This window comes from Ruditapes philippinarum, unplaced genomic scaffold, assembly GCF_026571515.1.
Source record: "Ruditapes philippinarum isolate M1 unplaced genomic scaffold, ASM2657151v2 ctg4325_1_1_1_1, whole genome shotgun sequence".
Lineage (NCBI taxonomy): Eukaryota > Metazoa > Mollusca > Bivalvia > Venerida > Veneridae > Ruditapes > Ruditapes philippinarum.
Genome location: NW_026864913.1, coordinates 109,880 through 131,357, shown reverse-complemented (window position 1 = coordinate 131,357; position 21,478 = coordinate 109,880). Strand labels below are relative to the sequence as shown.

General features: G+C 33.5%; 1 protein-coding gene across 1 annotated transcript; it reads right to left on the bottom strand.

Moving 5' to 3' along the window:
* Window positions 1–638: 638 nt before the first annotated feature.
* On the bottom strand, window positions 639–21,478 carry LOC132727253 (bifunctional heparan sulfate N-deacetylase/N-sulfotransferase-like). Its single transcript, XM_060712676.1, is given in 14 exon segments — window positions 639–2,665; window positions 3,071–3,180; window positions 3,602–3,772; window positions 4,605–4,779; window positions 5,399–5,522; window positions 10,311–10,407; window positions 12,330–12,398; window positions 12,400–12,513; window positions 12,744–12,877; window positions 13,234–13,414; window positions 14,134–14,246; window positions 15,861–15,987; window positions 16,255–17,471; window positions 21,380–21,478. Coding segments are annotated over 13 exon segments (2,673 nt in total). The 5' UTR covers window positions 17,296–17,471; window positions 21,380–21,478; the 3' UTR covers window positions 639–2,448.

Below are 21,478 nucleotides of genomic sequence, written 5' to 3'. Positions count from 1 at the left end.
ACTGTTTACAGTCACTCAGTTACATCGTTTTCAGTTTCTTTATATTATTTTAAGTGAAATTTACATCGACATTTTACATAGAAAGTTAAAATACATTTTTTTTTTAATATTGTTGAGGTAATGCCTATATTTTTCACAAACGATATTTAGAACATGCAAGCTTTTACAAAATGATGTAAAAATTCTATACTTACGAACTAACATCATTTTTACACAAATCTTTTAACTCTTTCCACTTTTTCCAACAGCCAATTTACCTCATTCCATTTTCTATATAACTTGCATTGAACTCATTCACATTTTGTTCGAAATGCATATCTACTTGTACGCATTTAGTTCAAAATGCATTTTAAGTCATTAATACATCATCATATTCCCACCATGTTTAACTTTTTACCACTTTGTCTGCAATTCGTCGTCATCATCATCATCATCATCTCTCACCATAGTTTTATTCTTTCATTTTTTTACCAACAAAGTTTTTACAACCTAACTTACAAATGCTCCATTAAAATTTATCTCCCTTTCTTTTATCTAGACATTTTATTTATCTCCTGGCAAATTTTTTTCACAACCTGTTATTGCATAATGTTCAACAAGTAACAACTTTAACATTTGAACAATTTTTAAAAAGCACAAAAAATAGTTATGAAGGCTGACATGTATGAAAATCAGCTGTTTTGTAAACTCAAAATATTGGCACATCATTAAAGATATCAGAAAAAATATGACACGGTAGAAACATTGTTAATACATGATTAATAACCTTAAATCCTGAAAAAAGTTAAAGCAACAAAATTTGAAGAAGAAAAAAAGTAAGTTAAAAAATCTTAGATTTAATAAAAAATTCCGCTTCCAATGTAAACATTTTCTGAAAAATATTATACAATAAGGACTCTCAAATCGGAAAAATATATATATATTGATTGAAAAAATAAGAAAAAAGCCGGCCTGAATATTTTTGAGTCACTAACTATTAAATTGTGAACAAAGCATCTAGCTTATTTAAAATACTCTCAAATCTGAAACTATCTATAATTAATGTCAAATGAGAAAACATGGCCACAACTGTTTGTTGCGCTCGAGCCTGCAAACCCTGGGAAGAGAATCAGGCCCCTTCATAGCCACTATAGTCGCCTATCCCCATTACTTTTTATGAATTCATTGAAAAACAAAATGAATAAAAAAGTGATTTGCTTCAATGAAAAACAAAATGAATGAGGAAGTGTCTTGCTTCTAAAGAACATTAAAATTTGAAAAAAAAATATTTTTTTTTTCACATGAACGCTAGATAAAAGAAACTGTACATTCTTTGGTCTTCTTGTTAAAAAGAAAATCAACACTTAAAGAAACTAAACATTCTTTGAAAAGAATAAAAAAGTGCTCAATATAAATCCCCTATCCTGTAAAAGCCTTGCTTTTCATGTAAAAATCACAAGTTAGAAACAATCATTAAAGCAACAGAAGATAACAAAGTATGTAACAAATTCAACAAGATGTCATATAAAACTGACCATGTTAACAAATAAAGCATCACTCATTCTTTATTCTCCTTTTTCCTTTCCTTGCAAGAGTCTGTCTACTAAATGTTTTGGCACATTCACTCTTTCTTTGGTATAACATAAAAATAACTAGCCAATAAGCTCTCTGATGTTTATCAAAGTAATATCTCTGAAGCGTTTGTATTTTATGATATCTTCCATATATGTGAGATTGTTAAACATCATTTGGCCCAGCTTTTCATTATATATTTTTTTTTCATCAACTAATAATCACCATTCCTATTTCAACCCTTCTTTCTAACAAATTCTTCACTATCCATTTCTGTCCTATCCTGCCAATCTATACTTCAAACATCAAAAATATTGCAGGACGTTTCCTTTCTTGTGTCAGTATTTGCAAGCAGGGTTTATTTTTAAAAGCTTTCAAAGCCATTGTAAACACAACTTTTTAAAAAAAAAATTGTTGTCTTTGGTCTTTTAGGATGCTGACAGTGAAAATTCTATATGGCTTAGAGACACATTTTGTAGATATGACTGTTATTTTCTAATATTACTGTTCAGTATCTCGTCAACTTGCCAATCAGGACAATTTTTATAGCATGACATTCGGTCATTGCTTATTCATAAAAAATTTCATCACATTAAACTCCTTATAGCACTTCCTTATGAACTAGGTTACCCTGCACATCAATGCTGTCCATCCAGATTCTATAATGTTTGTTGATCCGTTGCTAGAATTTATAAATATCTTATTAACCAGGTTACCCTGCAAATCAGTACTGTCTGTCCAGATATTAATACCAGCTATAATTTCAAAAACAGTGATCCCATATGCCAATATTAAACAGCTCCAAATTCAGAACTCATCAGGCTCATCTATTACATAAAGTCAAGGGATTTCTGAGTAAAGCTGAAATATGAATCTGTAACTTCTAGCCCCAAGTGCTCAAACCTTTAACTCCTCCTCCAACCAGGCAGGTCTTTGAACATTCAGTTTGTCGAGCAAGTGTGACAGGGCTATGTTGTGTTTTCTATAGAACTGATGGAGATAATTTTCAGACTTAAAGTCCATTGGTGGATATTGGCGACCCTTGCTGCCACCTAGACACTTGTTCTTCTTGTCTGACATTATCTGGCAGTAGAAACCTTTCTTTTGATCAAACCTGTAAAAGATTTCAGACATAAAATAAATACTCTAAAACCAAAGGAAATACAGAATAAAAGACAAACCAGCAGCTATATGCTCCAATGCATTTCATGAAGGAAATAAATTATTGATATTTCTAACAGCAGCATTGGAAATACAAAATGTGGGATATATCGTATACATCAATTTTACTAAAAGAAAATTTTGAAACTGCTAAACAACAACTGAGGCAACACTTGTCAACATGTTCAATTCAATGTGACTTTTCACATAAGATATATTAGAGCACAGTTTTAAAACAAATAAAATACTGATTTTTCTTTAATATTTCATATGTAGAATAAACTGCAGTTGTTATCCCACTTCATTCATACAGGTACACATTAAGCCACATAAAAACATCAATGATATCAGGTATTACCTTAATACTTTCCCATAATCATAGTACTGTTTAAGTCCTAGAAAATTCTGAACTTTATCCATAACATCTAGAGGATCCCTTTTCAACGTGTCACCATCTATTATATATATCTGAAAGCATAGAATCAAACAAATGAATACCCTAACTGCCACTGTCCTGGCACATTCACCCCCACATTCTGTATTGACAGCACAAGTTTTAAGTTGGTGTATCATATTGACTTTGATTTCTGCTCTTATCAAAATTACTAGTACAGGTAAGTATGAAAAATTACAAAGGGCAATAACTCTAAAATAATGTCTTAGAAATTTAGACAAGTTAGACAAATGTTCTCAAATTGTTTTCACATCTTATCTGCCATGATGAGTCATAAACTTGTTAAATTTTGTGCCAAATATTGTTGGAAAAGGGGAAAATAATGAACAAGGAAATAGTTTCAATTCATTCTCACTCTTTAAATGAACTGTAGCAAATTCAAAGCAGGGACAATCAATTATGTTTACTGAACAAAGTTAGTGATAAAAATAATACCTGTCTTGAAGAATAATAATCCAGCCAGTTCTCTAGGTGGTACTCGTAAACTCCTGGGTTCAGGCAACGGTTTCTCAATGCTTTGACTTGTCTAGGTGCAGTATCCAGGGCAGTGATTATCTCATAGAATGTGTAGTTAAGGGCAACAGGATCTTGATGTGCTCTCATATGCTGTAAATATGGTAATAAATATATGTTGTAACATTGGAAAAAGATGATGTAAATATTGTAAAAAATGCTGTATACTGTGGTAAAATATGCTACAAAGTGCAAAAAAAAATGTATTTAGGCATGAGAAAATAATGAATAGTTTCTATGGTTGTATAAACCTTATAATGAAACAGATAAATATACATGTATCATATATTGATGAAACAGAAAAACCTCCGTGTACGGTGATTCAAGCAATTTATTTTCAAAACAAGATGTTAATTCGACCTTCATCATACATCCTTTGTGATTACACAAAATGCTTGTAAGCAAACAAAATCTATTTATAATTTAATCATGCTTCACATTATCCCCCCATCAAAGAGATAGGGCTGTCCAGAGCATTATTACATGACATATACGCAACATAAAAAAGGAATGCTTACAAGTCATACAGTATTACATATGATGTCAATAAACCAAATGATGTCAGGAAAATTACATCTATGCTCAAAGTAGTTCAACATATTTTTATCCATTCTTTTTTATATTAGAATGGAAATAGATATCAATTAATCTTGCATTGCAGTTTAATATGTGCACCATTTGTTGTTCAAATGCTTTGTAATTAATTACCCTGACCTTTGTAATTAATCACCCTGACCTTTGTAATTCATCACCCAGACCTACATGTTGTATCTGTCTTTGTGAATATATTAATGTGTATTTGAATTCAAACTGTGCACTTTCCTAAAACAACACACTCAAATTAATTTCTATTTCCTCAACAAAACGCAAATTAAATGTTCAGGCTTTTTTTCTATCTATTTTCTATCTATTTCTATTTTTTTACCTGGTACCAAGAATATGCTCGTTTGGCTGGGCTTATCAGTATACAGATTAATCTAGCATTTGGAAGTAATGCATGTGCTCTCTTCGGAACAATGGAATTATCAAAATATCCAGCACTCTTTTCAAACAACATCTCTGTACTGGCGTTATTAGGTCTCGGAAAATAGTCCAAATACCTAAAAATATAGTTCCTTTAATTAATATGTTTTACTGATATACTAAAAAATCTAATGTACCATTACACGCTTGTTACAACACAATGTAATGTGATTTCACCTCAAATTACAGTTTCAAAACTGTTAATCAGAGTTAAGCATTGGCATAGTAATTATTAATAAATAACTGTATTACTGCATAAAGTCGGATGATAAATAAAAATTCTAGTTGATAAAAATGAAGTGAGGAGTTCAAATGCACCATATATCAAAAACAATTAGCAGGTCTTGATATTAAAAATAAAGTACAAAAAAAAAACTATACAAATTATAAAATGCCCATCAGGACAACCTATTTCTGTTTGCCTTCTTTTCAAACTCATGTAAAATGTGAAAGTAGCATATAAAAACAATGCTCTTCATTGTACAAATACAGCTTTGCAAAAGTTCAAAATGTATCTTTAATCTTTAACCTGCTTTTTAATACCAGTACACTGTTAGGCCAGCCTTCACATCTAGGCAGTCCTACTGTGCTCTTTGGCAATGATTTTTGTATTATGTTTACGAAAACCCTTAAAATTGAAAAAGATACCCAAATTCAGCCAGTAAAGCATCAATGAAACATGAAAATAAGACTTACCAGTCTATACCATTGAAATAGTTATTTCCACTAAAGAATTGTAACTCTTCAAAAGAGTCTTTACTATTATAGTTACTCCTCACCAGAGGATGCATGGACAAGAATGTATAAAGAGCTGTGGTACCTGGAAGAAAATGTGAAAGGTCATTAAAAAAATTTTGTTTAAGTTACAGCACAAATCAATTTTATAAATTTATCACACACCCGTGCCGTTTTTGCGACTCCGTAAATATGGTATTGCACGGCCGTGCATATACGAGGGTTGTCCCAAAATATCGTAGACAAAGTCTGTTACTCAATCAATTATAAAACAATAGAGTCGTCAAGCCAGGGAAAAGTCAATATACCTTTTATGTGTGTCTATGCGAAATAAAATCAAAATACCTCCAAAAATGACCAAGTTATTAAAATTTAAAGAATGCTACCTATACATACCCGGCGCACGCCGTCATAAACGTCATGACGTTACAAGATTTAAAAAAAATGTTTTTCAAAGTATTCTCCGTGTTTTTCGATCCACTGTCGGTGTCGGGCGACCCATTTATCATAACCATTTTCAAAATAGTCCTACTTTAATGTTCTCAACACTCGTCGAGTTTCCTTGCTTAGTACCCTGAAATTTTCGAACCTCAGGGTGACCTCGTAATTGTGATTTCACATAAGGAAACACTGCAAAGTCTAAGGGCGTATGGAAGTCTCTAAAAACCTATCACATCAAGTTCAAGCTGTTTCTCCTGAGATCTATGGCAAAGTGCATTATCTTGATAAAATATAATGTTCTCCATGTTGTCAGTTAATGCTGGACGCTTCTTGAACTGAACAGAGTATTCAATGACATCGCGCTGCGCCGCATTTTCATCTGACGTCGCCATTTTGGGAATTTTCAAAATAGCATTGCTGTTACATATTATGCTACAGATTTTTTCAAAGTAGCGTTACATAAATGTCTGTTTGGGATATGACGTAAAAATGAATGACGTCGTTCCACAGGAATGTATTTCCCATAATTATTATTATGCTGGAAGTTAAAGGCATGTTTTTAAGAAGCATGCTCTCAACACTGACTAATATTTTATCGTGCTCCGGGTATGTTGTACTGTTTAATATAAAACCCTGATAAAAAGCGTTACCTTATATATTGGCTATTTACTTTAAGAAGGTAAATTAACAAGTGACCAAGGAAGATATCTGGTAAATTTTATTAAGTTATGATGTCAGGTTGAAGAGAAAATAATGTAGTCTACGACATTTTGGGACAACCCTCGTATTTTGACGTGACGTCATAAGCGTTATACAAACATAGTGTAAAGACGCGCTAAATGTTAGCATTATACTATAGACGTGTCAATGAAAAATGACTCTTATTTCACGTTAAACGGTCTTTATTTTGGGTATGTGATAAATAGAATATTAAATTCGTGTAAGTTCATTACTGAATTTATTGCACTCGTTGAATAAAGTAATATTATGCTCGCCAGAGGCTCGCATAATATAATTTTATTCAACTTGTGCAATAAATTCAGTGTTGAACTTACACTCATTCAATATCCTCTTTTTCTGACAAAGTCTAAAATATGTATATTACATACACAAAATTTTATGAAGAAACAGTATTGTAATGTTCCAATAAACACTATCAATGTTGACCAGTATTTTATTTCTTAATCTTTAATTTAGGGTGATTTCTTTGGCGAATTGAAAGTTTGACAAGGGTGCCATAGTCACAAAATACGCCTTTTTACGAAAGCTTTAGATGGAGATGGGGGCATTATGGATAAGTGTTATCTAGCAAGCAAGTTTTTATCCTTGGCACTGTGTTGTTAAATGAACCTTAAAACAAATCAGTAGGGAAGATATGCACAGGATGTGTGACCTTGACCTTGGTCGCAGGGACCTGAATTTTATGCACGGCACTCAGCCTCACAATGATGAACATTTGTGCCAAATTATATTGAAATCCCTCTATGCATGTAGAAGTTTTGCTCCAGACAAGCGTTTTGCTTTGAGCTCTAACTGTGACCATCACCTTTGACCTAGAGACTTGGTTCATATGCAGGGCACTACGTCTCATGGTGGTGAACAATTCTATAAAGTAACATTAAAATTCCTCCATGCATGTAGAAAATATGCTCCGGACAACATCTGGATATTTAATCATCTCCAGTGACCTTGACCTTGCAAATATTAACCTTAATGAAATGTGTCACACCTGTAGTCATGATAGTTACCATTTGTGCTACAATCCATCACTAAATGATGACTAAATGGTCCCTATACATATATTCAAATTTTTACCTGAACTTTGACCTCTATGTGTAACCTTGACTTTGGTCGCAGGGATCTGAATTTTGCGTGTGACACTCAGACTCACAATGGTGAACATTTGTGCCAAGTTATATTGAAATCCCCCTATGAATGTAGATGTTTTGCTCCGGACAAGCGTTTTTCAATGAGCTCTAAGTGTGACCTTGACCTTTGACCTGGAGACCTGGATCATGCATGGAGCAATACATATCATGGTGGTGAACATTTCCATAAAGTATTTTAAAAATTCTTCCATACATGTAGGAGATATGCTCCAGACAAAATCTGGATATTTCACCATCTTTAGTGACCTTGACCTTGCATATATTGACCAAAAGTACATGTGTCATAGCCGTAGTCATGATAATGACCATTTGTGTTACAATCCCTCAATAGATGATGATTAAATCGTCCCTATACACATCTTCATATTTTTATCTAAACTTTGACCTCTATGTGTGGCCTTGACCTTGGCTGCAGGGACCTGAATTTTGTGCACAACACTCCGCCTACAATGGTGAACATTTGTGCCAAGTTATATTGAAATCCCTCTATGCATGTGGAAGTTTTGCTCCTGACAAGCGTTTTTCAATGAGCTCTAAGTGTGACCTTGACCTTTGACCTAGAGACCTAGTTCATGTGCGTGACATGGCTTCTCATAATGGTGAACATTTCTATGAAATTTCATTAAAATCCCTCCATGCATGAATGAGATATGCTCCGGACAAAATCTGGATATTTCATCATTTTTAGTGACCTTGACTGTGTCTATATTGACCTAAATTATATGTTTCACAGCCATAGTCTTGATAATGACCATTTGTGTTACAATCCCTCAATAAATGATGACTAAATCGTCCATATACACATCTTCATATTTTTATCTGAACTTTGACCTCTATGTGTGACCTTGACCGCAAGAACCTGAATCTTGCGCGCGACACTCCGCCTCACAATGGTGAACATTTGTGCCAAGTAATATTGAAATCCCTCTATACATGTGGAAGTTTTGCTACGGAAAAGCGTTTTTCAATGAGCTCTAAGTGTGACCTTGACCTTTGACCTAGAGACCTGGTTCATGTGCGCGACACTGCTCCTGATAGTGGTGAACATTTCTATGAAGTTTCATTAAAATCCCTCCATACATGTAGGAGATATGCTCCGGACAAAATCTGGATATTTCATCATCTTTAGTGACCTTGACCTTGTATATATTGACCTAAATTATATTTATCACAGCCATAGTCTTGATAATGACCATTTGTGTTACAATCCCTCAATAAATGATGACTAAATGGTCCATATACACATCTTCATATTTTTATCTGAACTTTGACCTCTATGTGTGACCTTGACCTTGGCCACAAGGACCTAAATCTTGCGCGCGACACTCCGCCTCACAATGGTGAACATTTGTGCCAAGTAATATTGAAATCCCTCTATACATGTGGAAGTTTTGCTCCGGACAAGCATTTTTCAATGAGCTCTAAGTGTGACCTTGACCTTTGACCTGGTTCATGTGCGCGAAACTGCTCCTGATAGTGGTGAACATTTCTATGAAGTTTCATTAAAATCCCTCCATACATGTAGGAGATATGCTCCGGACAAAATTGGACGCCGCCAGCCCGCCCGCCCGCCAGGGGCGTTCCCATAATACGTCCCGTTTTTCAAACGGGCGTATAAAAATCATCAAGAAACTTTGTACACTCTTTAACAAAAATTCTTTAAAATTAAACTAACAACAAACACAGGGCTTTTATTAGAATTAAAATCTACCTAAAGTTATTGCCAGTCTGTTCATTTCTCAAGGAGTAAGACTTTTTTGTACACCATCAACCAAAAAGGGTGTTGTGTACCCATTGTTTGAAAAGAGTGCTTTTTCTCAATGTTTTACATAAACTCTTCTCTTAAGTTTGAACATAACAATCTTTGAATTGAATTGAATTTAAGTATACTGGCTCAAATCAAAGAAACGAAAATATTTTTAAATTTTAGATAACTAACAGTATACTGGTGCCTCATATTTCCATAGTACCCATAATTTCAAGGTATTTGGCATAAACAGTCTTAAGTGCCTCCTAAACCTCATGTACCTGCCAGTAGTTTAACTTTTACTATTTTATTGTATTTAAATCGACATGTTACATATACGACTGAGAAAATTCATTATTTTATTCAGATAAAGAGCAAAGTAAATTATTTCACCATTTTACTTTTAGTTTCATACCTTCTAATACAATTGTCTTTGGTAAACAACCATTTAGATATTTGATAAATGCTATATAGTGAAAATCCCCACTTTCAGTTGGGGCTAGGTATAAATGTACTAAAATATAAAGATTACTATTGGTTTTGCTTTTGAATCTGTAAAATTGTAATTGCCTTGGAAATATGAGAACACGACTTTACTTGGTGTTAATTGCCAAGTTGTGTACAAAATTGTTTACATGTAATCATTAAATGGAATAAACTATGATGTAATTGACATGTCTTTGCTACAATATTTGATGTATTTTCTGAATTTTATTATTCTAACTTTTGTTGTCTGGGTTGAACAGTTAAGTACAACGGAAATATGAGGCACCAGTATAATAAATTTGAAATTTACCAGTTTTCTGTGGTCCTATGACCAGTAATTTAGGGAACTTATCACATGTTTTGTTTGGGGACCAAATCTCCAGATGTTTATCATGATCACATGGATTCTGAAACAAAAATTTTTTATTTTTTAATAATCACTGAATAGCATGTGGACTGGACAGAATGCTTATGAAAACTTTCATCTGCCTTTTCACTAAAAAGTATGCTTTATCAACAATTAGACAAAAAGCAGTTGTAACAACGGTCCTGTGTTAACAGTATAGAAGTCAAGCAAGCACTCATACCTTGCACTATGACCAGACTTATTCTGTTTATGACTTATTTCAGTATTTTTATACTGTCAATGAATTTAACAAATAAATGTAGATTATTTTTATTCTGTTTTATTGAAACAGATGGCTTTCAATGATGGAAAATCTAAATATAAACAAGATTGCATTTGAGAAAAATGCTATGCCACCGCAATAATACAACACTAAATAGTAGTGTAGGAACAGATTTTTTTGTTTCTATACAATTGAAGATTGTCATAATGCATATCTAATTCTTATTATCAGATTAGTGGTTAAATCTATTGTTAACTCAATAAAAGATCAGAGTAGGAATATATCAATGCACTTGAGTCTAGTGAATTTGGTGGTGAAGGTCATATTTCACACAGCCTAAAATTTCATGACTGCATCAAAGGACAACATGTAATACACTTTGTCAAAATCTAGGTCAGCTGATATCAAAGTTCACTTTTAATTTTGACACTAGAGGCAAAATTTGAACAACTTTGGTAGAGTACCTATAGATGATATCATTTAACAAATATTAAAGCTCTAAGCCTTGTACCTTCAGACAATAAGATTTTTTTTTTTTTACTATATGTATATATTGAAAATCAATGACCCCAGGGCGGGGGCAATTTTGACCCCAGGGCTATTATTTGAACATTCTTGCTAGAGGTTCACTTCACAATATTTCATGCAAAGTATCTAACCTCTAGCATTTGTCAATTGCTAGAAGAAATTTTTTTAAAGTTTTTACTATATGTTTTTACTATGCAAATATGAGGAAAATCAATGACCCCCGGGGCTGGGCGGATTTTGACCCCAGGGCTATAATTTGAACAATCTGGGTAGAGGTCTATCAGACAATACCTTATGCAAATTATCTAAGCTCTAGGCCTTTTGGGTCTTTACAAGAAGGTAGAAATTTTTAATTTTACTATATGTACATATAGTGAAAATCCATGACCCCCGGGGCAGGGCTGATTTTGACCCCAGGGCTATAATTTGTACAATATTGGTAGAGGTCTACCAGACAATGCCTTATGCAAAATATCTAAGCTCTAGGCCTATGGGTCTTTACAAAAGGTATTTTAAGTTTTTACTATATGTACATATAGTGAAAATAATGACCCCCGGGGGGGCCCATTTTGACCCCAGGGCTATAATTTGAAACAATCTTGGTAGAGGTCTACCAGACAATGCCTTATGGAAAATATCTTCAGCTCTAGGCCTTTTGGGGTCTTTACAAGAAGATTTTTAAATTTATTCTTATAATTCCTTTTGGTTGCCATGGGAACCAGATTTCTGCATGGAATTAAATTCTTTGAACAACTTTTGGAAGCCCTTCACCAATATGATCAATCCTGCAAAGTTTGGTTGAAATTGGACCAGTGGTTTTTCACAAGAAGATTTTTTAAGTTCACTATATAATCTATATAACACACACACACACAAACAAACAAACAAACACACACACACACAGGTGAATCGCTATATGCCACCGCATCGCAGATGCTGCGGTGGCATAAAAAGAGATTTTAAGAGCTTTATCATTCTGCTCAAAATTTAACGAAATTACTTTTCCAAAAAATTAATGTGCACAATCCTATATGATTAAAAGAAGTTTGAACATTACAAAATTGTGTAAAAATACCCCCCCCCCCCCCAAAAAAAAACCCCAAGAATAAACAGCAATAGTTCCACTGACATATAGCTGTAACACAAAAAAATATCAAACAAATCAAACCCACCTTCCACACAGGGTCTTGCTCCTCAGGAAACATGTCAAAATATTTTATAGCATGATCCATGGGAGACTTCTGTATCAGCTTTAAGGTTAGTCCAACACTGTACAAACTTTATAACACTCTCAAAAGTGTACAGTGCCAAGCGATCATTGCCATAATTAGACAAGTGTGTCATAAATATATTCAGCTGAAACAAGAAAATGAGGAGATTTAAATCATTTGAAAAAATTACTGAGAGTTACAAAATGAAAGACACATAATGCATCATTTTAGGCAGAAGTGGGCATATGGGTATAAAAAAAGAGTGGGTGAAAAAAGGCGTTAAAAGGCGTGTACATCTGGCTAATGGGTTAAGGTAATCAGATTTCTTTACTTCTCTCTAGCAGTTAACTGAAACAAAAGAACAATAATACATACTGGATTGTACAGGAAGGCCTTGAAGAGTTCTCCCCATAGATACTCTTCTCCAGTCTGGCTGGAACCACCTGGGTATGAGTTAAGAAATATGGTATGTGTGAACAGTCCACAAGTCTTGCCTGGGTAATACCTGAAATCAAATAATCAACTAAAAATTAAAATTCTGATTCAGTTTTAAACATTTGTTATTTCTGTAATTATGACTTTTTTTTTACTCAAAGTATTGATTTGTATAAAAAATGTCTCTATCTATATTTTTAGGTAAATACATAATGTAGATGTAAGCACAACAATTTTTTTTCAAACAGATGATCATGCCCTACAATATTAACTCTTCTTAAAGGATGTTAAGTGAGCCAGTGTCATCAACCCAAGTCAAGGACTATTTCCCATCTTTAATATATATGGTTCTCCGTACATTGAAAATTATCCTTCAATAATTAATGTTATATTTTCAGGTGCAGACCTCCAGATCTTAGCTTACCATTATTTCCACTATGTACAAATCCTCTCCTACCCCAGCTAGGGTGTAGTTTAGGGTATTCTTCAGTACTGGTGACCCTTATATCCCAAACTGACTTCCATGAGTTATACAAAGATTCATGAACTGGGAACACCCCTGAATGATGTGGGGCTACTGCATACTGATGAACCACTGGTATCTTATAGTCCTGTAAAAAAAATTAATTATCAAATTAAAAGAAAATTCATTATAAAAAATTACTTGGAAAAAATAATTACATGTACATTGTAATTCAATTTTTGAAGATCCATACCTAGAAAAAGGCACATGTAAACTTTCAGAGAAAAGGAGAAGTTAAAAGTGTTTTCCCATACAAGTCTATGCAAACAAAGTGAAAACCAGGGTCAGGTGCCAATTTTCACCAAAAAATATGTAATTTAAAGTGATGCTACATGCCAAATATCTAAGCTCTTGCCAAAAATGATTACTTAAGATTCACTATTTTTATCTATATTTATCTTTTGTGAAACAGACTAGAAACGAAGTTTTTGTACATGTAGATGGTCACCTAAGAATCAATCCTGTAAAGTTTGGTTAAACTCATCCAATGGATAAGTAGGAGATGTTGTATAAATAAATTGTGGGACAACAACACATAAAAGACAAGGGGCATCATGCTTTCATAACAGATTACACATAGCGAGTACGTATTAAGCGATGTGATTTACATGTAATATGAAATAAAGAAGGAATCGGCTGGGGATGTCAGATTAAGTTCGCTATTAACGATAATTCGTTATAAGCGAGTTCGTTATAAGTGGAGTCGACTGTACTTCTGAACTCAGGTTAACTACAACAATTAAGATATTGGAACCCGTATGTACATTATTTCAATTAAGGTAAAACTTTTAACAGATTACAACATACCTTTGCAAACTGGTAATTAAGGGCCATATTTTTAAGAAGTTCATCTTCTGTGAATTTATGAGGCTGCTCATGTCTCCACATATGAGGGAACCAGTTAAAATGATTCCTATATTCTAGAAAATAGAAAAGAATTTTTACACTTTCAAAAATAAGAGAAATTTGGATAAAGATAAATAATAAATTGCAAGTAATATTAAATACAAATTTCAAGGTACTAATGCTGGAAAAGAAACCCAACAAAAGCGATATAAAAAATCAAAAGGTGAAAATATTATGATTGGTTTACTTGTGTAATTGTGGCCATGAAAAAAAATTCCATCACGATTCCATCAGGACAGCAGGGTAGATATACAAAGGAAACTACTTCCTTAAATTGTGGGGGGCATAAAATTTCATTTAAGTAAAGGTTCAACACATTCTTGATGATAAGTGAAACATAATTGACAAACATTACTTATTAAACATTGTTAAAGGGACTCCACTGAGGGTTTTTGACATGGCTGCACTGGAAATAATTTCTACGACATTAAATGATAAATGTTCCATTTGATGTAGTTCTAGTGCAAAATTTCAAACCATTTACTCACTTCATTACTCCATTTGAAAATATGACCCAAATTGAGGCAAAGTATAGCACAAAAATACAACTTTCAATTTATTTTTGACTATATTTCTTATTGATTTTTTGGCATATTGTTCAAGTGCCTCAGCTGATCTTTAATATCAGAAATTCAAATTTTATGCTTTTAGGTTTTTTGACCTCAGTGGAGTTCCTTTATGGCTTTATAGCACCGAAATGGAAAAAATGCAATTTATATTGTAACGTTCTTGTCAGAAATTCTTGCTTATTTATTACTATCAACACACCAGCCTATGCCTTCCTTCCAACTGCCAGTCGACACTTTAAACACTTAAATGCAGTTGCCTGGTTAGAAACCGACTTGAAATTTACTTGCTTTGCTAAGTGCGTATAACTGGAAGTTACAGAAATTATTCGGCTTGAATTTACTTTTTTCCCTGAAAACAGTTGTCAACTGATGGTATGAAGAATTATTTGCTTTGCTACCTATTCAGACACCCCAAGATCATAAATATGTTGCCCCAACACTATCTGAGCCGCGCCATGACAAAACCAACAAAATGCGTTTGCGACCAGCATGGATCCAGACCAGCCTGCAAATCCGCGCAGTCTGATAAGGATCCATGCTGTTCGCTTACAAACCGTATAACACCTAGAGAAACTGATAGCGAACAGCATGGATCCTGATCAGACTGCACGGATGCGCAGGCTGGTCTGGATCCATGCTGGTTGCAAACGCACTATGTTGATTTTATCATGACGCAGCTCATTTTTAGATATCAGGCTTCTCTTGCATAGTGAGTCAGTAAGTATAATTATATTAAATAAGCAATTACAAATTCACCAGCACATGTATACGTAATTATGTAAAATTTGACAAAAGTAAAATAACTAAACAACAATGAAATCAAATATGTAAAATTTCACTGAAATTTTTAGATAGATATTGTATAATGAAATAAATAGCCTTAAAAAATTATTTTTCAAAACTTCAAAAAAAATTAATCTTTAAAATTGTTTTAATTAGATTCACTCACTCACTCCTGAGAAGTTTAAAAAAAATTAAATCTATTTAACAAACTTATACATGAATGTGAACCATCATTAAGTGGGATACTTAGCTAATTTCCGGACATAAAGTACTTACTGAGAAGTGTTTCATCACCAATATTTTCTTCCTCTGTACCATGTTGATAATACCAGCCAGAGAATCCTAGCATGAACCGGAAACCATCCACTTCTTGTTTAAGCCTTTCCTGGGCCTCGTACAATGCCTGTCAAAACATTAAAAATTTTTGCTTTCATTTCGTGAATAAGTATCAAATTCAAACATATAAAAACCTATTGTCAAGATATTAAATGATATACAAATGCCTTTTATTGACATTTATGTATTTATTATAAGCAAAAAAAGGATAAGAAATGCCAAAATTTCAATCTTACACAATTATTTATGTATCTACTCCTGGAAAAATCAATTTATGCTGATGTTGCTTTAGCTAGAAGAAATTATGAAATCTTGAGATCTATTCTGTACTCACCACCACATCATGGGCTTTCATCCTTGTTCCCTTAGCTCCAACAAAAATATCATCAATATCAATCTGTATTAGGCGCTCTAGTCCAAGACTCAACTTCCCATGGGACAAGAAAGAAATACTGTCCAGCAGTAGTAAAGAATGCAACCAGAACGAAAAATTGTGACCGAAGAATACTCGTCTAATTCCATCATTTTTCCCTGTATCAAGAATAGCTGGAAATACTGTTTTATTTTTGATAACAGTTAGAGGATCATAATCATCGTACAGGGATGCTGTCTGTGTAGCAAACGCTAATGGTTCAAATGTTGAATGATTCGGATAAAACACTGCCCAGTCCTCTTCTGGAAATGTTTCTTTTATTACTTCCCCTGGTTTCGTTATTCTCCACACATCAGAAGCTGTATTTAAAGAATAATCTTTTAAAGCTATATTGTATTGCACTGAAAATGAAAAATCCTGCACATTCTCCATTAGAACCTCCAATTCGCCTCTCGGTTTCATAAAGAATATCACACCCACATTATATTCACGGCAGTATTTGTCAATCAATTGTCTATTCCACGAGTCCAATGACAAATACAGTGCCATTGTCTCAAATACAATCACACCAAATCTACCTTTACCCATATGAATTAAGGTTGGTAAATTTTTCTCATCGTCAACGATTTTATACGGGAATCTTGAGAATTCCATAGAAGCTGCAATATTTTTGGCATTCCTCGAGAATGGGGAATCCACCATTATAAGCACCTTTCGCCCGATTCTGAGGTTTCCCTGAGTATCATGATTGTTTGGCCCTCTTTCATGTTTGGGTTTGTTCATTAAATTACATGTAGTGATAGGTGTGGGTGGTGAGGAGTACTGCCGTCTCTTTGTTTCCGTTGTCCAGTGACCATGGCGATAACTCATGAATAATAACGATATTAATATCAATAAGGTTATTATAAAAATGACTCTAGTAAGAGAACATCTTCTCTGACAAAGAAGCCGATGAATCCACTTCCACAACTGGTCCAATGGAAATAGATGCTTGAGATACATGATTTTGCTCCTTCCGTCCTCAAATCTTTTATGAAAATATAAACCTACTGTAGTTATCTGTAACCGCTACCATCCCATTCATTTGTGAAACACTTTGCTTTGTAACTCACATACATGTTTCTCAATCACATTCTCTATACTAACCTTTACAAGTAACTATTTGTGGAGGAATTTATCTGAAATGTACAAAATTACATTCTATGGTAAATATACATAATAAGCAATTACTAAATTAAATGTATAGGACATAAAATTAGCTGAATAGAACTGCCTTAAAATCTACATGTATACATCCAGTCACTCAATTCATACAAGGAAAACAAGTCATACAGTTTAATGCTGAAAGAAGGACATTTAGCAACATAACAGCATAAAGCACAGACTGACCAAATATGGAATTTTTTGCACCTACACAGTATATTATGTACATTGTATGCTAAACAAAGTAAAAATGTAAAAGGGCTTTCCCAGCTATTTTGGGAAAAGATGTGTGAGAAAAGTCCAAAACAGTTTAATTTTTCTTCGAAGTTAAAACAGTATGACTATTTGGCTGCTGTTGGGAATATTATTTTAATTTTGAAATAAAAAAAGGGTTTACTTTGAAATGGAATGGAGTCTTACATAGAGTAAAAAATTATGTTCTGATTAAACATGATATTTAGAAGTAATTATTAGGAATATACTAATGTGTTAAAACTTACTTATATCATGTAATAAAGTTAAGATGTACATGGAGTACTTACTTATTTGTTGATAATCAACTTTTTACAAACTTAACATTTTAATTTAAGAGTAAGACTGACAAACACATTATAACTTTTGACATTTTTTTCAAATTTGGTTCAATAATTGTTTGTCAGTGGCTTTAAAAAACTGATACAGATCGTCATTTTGATAGTAACATCATAATCATAATAATAAATATCATTAAATGACATTATGCATGCTCACTTTGTCTAAAAATCTCCTCATGGGATAAAAAAAAACAAGAGGGCCATGATGGTCCTGAGTCGCTCACCAGAAACAACTGCTTTTCAGTGTTGGAATGTCAATATAATCTAATATTAAATTTGAGCATAGAATATGTTTAAACAATAATTTGAAGAAATGCCATGACCTGGGGTATTTAAGCTTTAGCTTAAATGGGGCTTATCAAATTAATATAAGCAAACTTGGGTTCTGAAGTAGATGATATTTAAAGGTTTTTCAATTTTTAGCTTTAGCAGCCCCTAAAAGGGGACAATCAAATTAATATGAGCAAACTTGATAAAAGATTACCCAAAAATGCTACAGACAAAGTTTGGTGATCATCCATTAATTAGTTCTGTAGGAGAAGATGTTTAAACGTATTTCTATTTTTAATTTTAGCGGCCCCTAAAAGTTGCTAATCAAATTAATATAAGCAAACTTAATAAAAGACTACCCAATAATGCTACAGACAAAGTTTGGTGATCATCCATCAATAAGTCCTGTAGCAATAGACGTTTAAATGTTTACATGTATCTATTTTATATTTTAGCGGCCCCTCAAATGAGCAAACTTGATAAAAGTTTGTTTGTTTGTTTTTTGGGTTTTACGTCACATCGACACAGTATAGGTCATATCGCGACGTTCCAGCTTTACTGGTGGAGGAAGACCTCAGGTGCCTTTCCCTGCATTATTTCAGGCACGAACGGGCACCTGAGTAGAACCACCGACGTTCCGTAAGCTACCCAAAAGACTACCCAAAAATGCTTCAGACAAAGTTTGGTGATCATCCATCCATTAGTTCTGTAGAAATACACATTTAAAGGTATTTCTATTTTTAGCCATAGAGACCCCTAAAAGGGGCCAATCAAATTAATATGAGCAAACTTGATAAAAGACTACCCAAGAATGCTACAGACAAAGTTTGGTGATCATCCATCCATTAGTTCTATACAAGAAGATGTTTAAAGGTTTTTCTATTCTTAGCTCTGCTGACCCCTTAAAGGGGCCAATTGGAATGACATGAGCAAATTCAAGTGTGACTGTCACAATGATGCTACAGACCAAAGTTGAAGTAAATCTGCTTAGTAGTTTCAGAGAAGAAGACGATTGTTGACGCATGACGACAGTCAACGGACGCCGGAGCATCCCCCTTTGATACTAATAGCTCACCCTGATCATTCGGCTCTAGTGAGCTTAAAATTGTCAGTATATTCAATGATTAATTAATTTGATTAATAATCACTTTGGAAAGATTGTTTGGTCAATACTGATAATATTTTCCATTATTCTTGTGTGCACATGTTACACAACTCAACAGAGATGAAAGTATTGATTTCTTTTTATTTCTTGCTTTACTATGCTGAACTTTACAATGAAACTGATCTCTGTAAAAATAATGACATGTCAAATTATTATTGAAGATAATATATATACGACATATTGAAGCAGTCTGCATTTAGTTAGTTGGCTCTTGAAAGTTACGTAGTCCAGCTAATTATACATTGTACTTGCCAAAAAGACATCGAGATAAATAATATCTGTCATATGTTGTGGTTTGGATCAGAATATCCGTCCCAAGGGGATAAGCCAATGGGGCGCAGCGGTAACGTGGCTTGCAAAGTAAGCACTAATGGGCGGGTTCCTGACGGATAGCTAGATACTCCGATCCGAACCGAAAACATATGTCAAATATTTTTTCTTGCATACTCTACCATATTTCTTCATATTTAAAATGGTTTACCTCAATAAGATATTTGTTCATGGAAGTTACTGTCATTTTATCCATAACTATTTTCTTACAATAGCATATGAATTTACAACTTTAATAACAATGGCAAAATGAGTCATACCATACATGCCATAACGTCCCGGATGTCCAGGAAAGTCCCGGAAATAAGGTGTATGTTCCGGATGTGTCCCGGAGATGATTTATGTCACGGTAAAAAAAATCTAAAATAATCTACTTTGAAGCAAGAAATTTTATATTTTTATATAATTTTATTGTCAAGTTTTTATAAACAAGTGTAGAACGCTAATAACGAACGATTATCCCCTTACAGCATTGCAATGGTGACGCTTATCCTTTGATTGATATATCTATGTGCCCCTTCCAACAAACAATTAGCTGCAATAATTTTGATCAATTAAAAGATTATTAATTGTTTACCCCCTTTGGCTTCCTGGGCGAAGGTGTCATACACTAATTAACAACTGGCCAGTATAGATTTAATCTGCCTGCAGGCAATCATTAGTGGTCAAACACCGTGAAAATTACCGCTAAATATGAGGTGATGAAATCCACAAGATGCAACGAAAGTTTCAGGTAAACGACATGGCTAATTGTCCTTACTTAACATAGCTTTATTCTATTCTGTGACTGATTGAATTTACGATGCCTAAATACTTAAAAAAGATAGAAAAACTGTTAATAATTATTGACATTCTGTCTTTTGTTTATGGTGTCATTAAATTTGCAAGTTGTAAATACCTGTAATATAGGTTGTATGCCACTATGTAAATTTTAAAAAAGATACGTTTGCTGATCAATGCCCCACCTCCAAATGAAAAGTGTCCCGGAAATGAGTCTAAAAATTATGGCATGTATGGTCATACTTAGCACATAGTTCTCTTCTAAAATGCGCCGAAATGACGTCATTTTAATGCGGTTGCGGTGGTTCATTTATAAATTGCGATAAAATGACATTGTTGTTTGGCACGCGACTCATCTAGCACCACCCATGCCAGATGCCCATGCCGTCATGGGTAAAACTCACGGATATCATATGCCAGTCTGCTGTGCAAGAAAATTTTTAACGGGGGATGTATCATGTAGCAGTTTGACAGTATGCTCAACAGTTTGACAGTATGCTCTTCAAAATATTGCAATGTTTTTACTTCATGAGATATAGTCCACAATTATTGTAACAGATATCTTCTGATTATCACATCATCTAAAATTAATTGAATAAAAATTAAAGTAGATATAAAAATCAATTGGATTGACAATTACTGAGGACGAAAAATTATACAAATATTGACTCTGCAGCACATTTTTTTTTTCATTTGCATGAAATCGGATTATGAGAATGAAGTATAATTTTCTTAATACACATACCTAGGTAGTGAGTCTACGTGTCAACTTATTTTTAATTTACTGAAATAACACTAAAAACCAATTAGTGACAAACGGTGCGTCATGTAATTTTTACATCGT